General features: G+C 27.7%; 2 protein-coding genes across 6 annotated transcripts in view; one reads left to right on the plus strand and one right to left on the minus strand.

Annotated features, from left to right (window-relative positions):
• LOC108755736 overlaps positions 1 to 933 on the minus strand; it is a 3065-nt gene extending 2132 nt beyond the window's left edge. For 3 of the 4 annotated variants that reach the window (XM_018498938.1, XM_018498942.1, XM_018498941.1), the window contains exons 1-3: positions 548 to 721; positions 361 to 428; positions 106 to 242 (exon numbers count right to left, since the gene is read on the minus strand). In XM_018498938.1, the coding sequence (XP_018354440.1) occupies positions 106 to 242; positions 361 to 428; positions 548 to 721 (379 nt within the window). Of the gene's footprint in view, positions 1 to 105; positions 243 to 360; positions 429 to 547; positions 722 to 840 lie in introns of those variants that run through there. The other variant, XM_018498939.1, reaches the window with a different exon arrangement.
• LOC108755737 (6-pyruvoyl tetrahydrobiopterin synthase) overlaps positions 1 to 1246 on the plus strand; it is a 6871-nt gene that overhangs the window by 3275 nt on the left and 2350 nt on the right. Inside the window, exon 1 of one of the 2 annotated variants that reach the window (XM_018498944.1) lies at positions 705 to 785. The exons of the other annotated variant lie outside the window; for it this stretch is intronic. The gene's annotated coding sequence lies outside the window, so the exon portion shown is untranslated. Of the gene's footprint in view, positions 1 to 704; positions 786 to 1246 lie in introns of those variants that run through there. 2 annotated transcript variants of the gene reach the window in all.

Below are 1246 nucleotides of genomic sequence, written 5' to 3' on the forward strand. Positions count from 1 at the left end.
ACAAAATTAAGGAACAAATACAATATATTCTTATTTATAAACGAAGTAAAATGTTAAGAAATGAGCATTAATGAAATATTTTTATAATTACAGATGCAGTATTACCTTTATGATTAGATTTATATATATTTATCCTGTAATAATTTATATATGTTACAATAGCTTCAGGTACATCTGTGTGATTACAAATAGATTTGAGAAGAGGCATATGATTCTCTAACATTAATACTGTCTTTTCGAGTCTACAATTGTAAAAAGCAATTAAAGATGACAGGAACAAAGATAGATGACTTTTATTTTTAGCTGTAATTTTTGTCGTATCGCTCGCGATAAGATTAAATGCCAATTTAATGTTTTTACCTATTCACAAAAGTTTCATGCTTTAATTTTATCTTCTTGCACAAAGCATATATTTCCATTGATGCTTTCTGAAAATGAACAAGAGTGATAAGATCTTTTTCTTAGCCAAACAAATTTCCATTTTCAACGGCAAATATTGTGGTCTATTGGCAATCTGTTTGTATATACGTAAGATCTAAGTACTTACTCTTCTTTTACTCTTCAATTCTTCATAATCTAGATTGATGTAATATTTTTCTATATCCTGTAGGTCCATGCTTTCAGCAACAAGAAAATCTATTAGAACAATTAAAAAGATGTGTGTGTCTTCACGATTGAGAATTGCGTAGCAAATGTAACAATAATAGACGAAAACAATCATGCTCGCAGAAGAAAGATATTTTGCTTTTGAATTCGAACATTACATCGACGTCAAAGATATATTTGTAAATATCGTTTTATATCAAAATTTGATAGAAACATTGCTAGAACTTTACTAACCTCGTCATCGCGCGCGCGCGAAGGATGTAAATAATATTTTTTGTCAACGTTTTGCTTCTCGCTATCCACAAGCAATGCTGTACATAATATATCAATATCAGGATTATGATAACTTCAACTCTATCAATTTAATACTGATTTTACATTTAGCGTTTAATGCTTAATAATGACATAATAAGCGTTCTTAGCATTTTCTGCGATTTTTTATAAGAAATGTACATATATCTGAAACCATAAAATACTAAATATAATAAAAACGTTCAATTAAAAGAACTGCAAATTAAAAATTGAGACGTATATATTATATGTTATATATATATATATATATAAAAATTTGAAATTTAAGAAGACTATACTATCGACGATAATCAAATTCGGCCATTACTTCAGCATTTTCATATGGGTT

This window comes from Trachymyrmex septentrionalis, unplaced genomic scaffold (genome assembly GCF_001594115.1).
Source record: "Trachymyrmex septentrionalis isolate Tsep2-gDNA-1 unplaced genomic scaffold, Tsep1.0 scaffold9, whole genome shotgun sequence".
Taxonomy (NCBI): Eukaryota; Metazoa; Arthropoda; class Insecta; order Hymenoptera; family Formicidae; genus Trachymyrmex; species Trachymyrmex septentrionalis.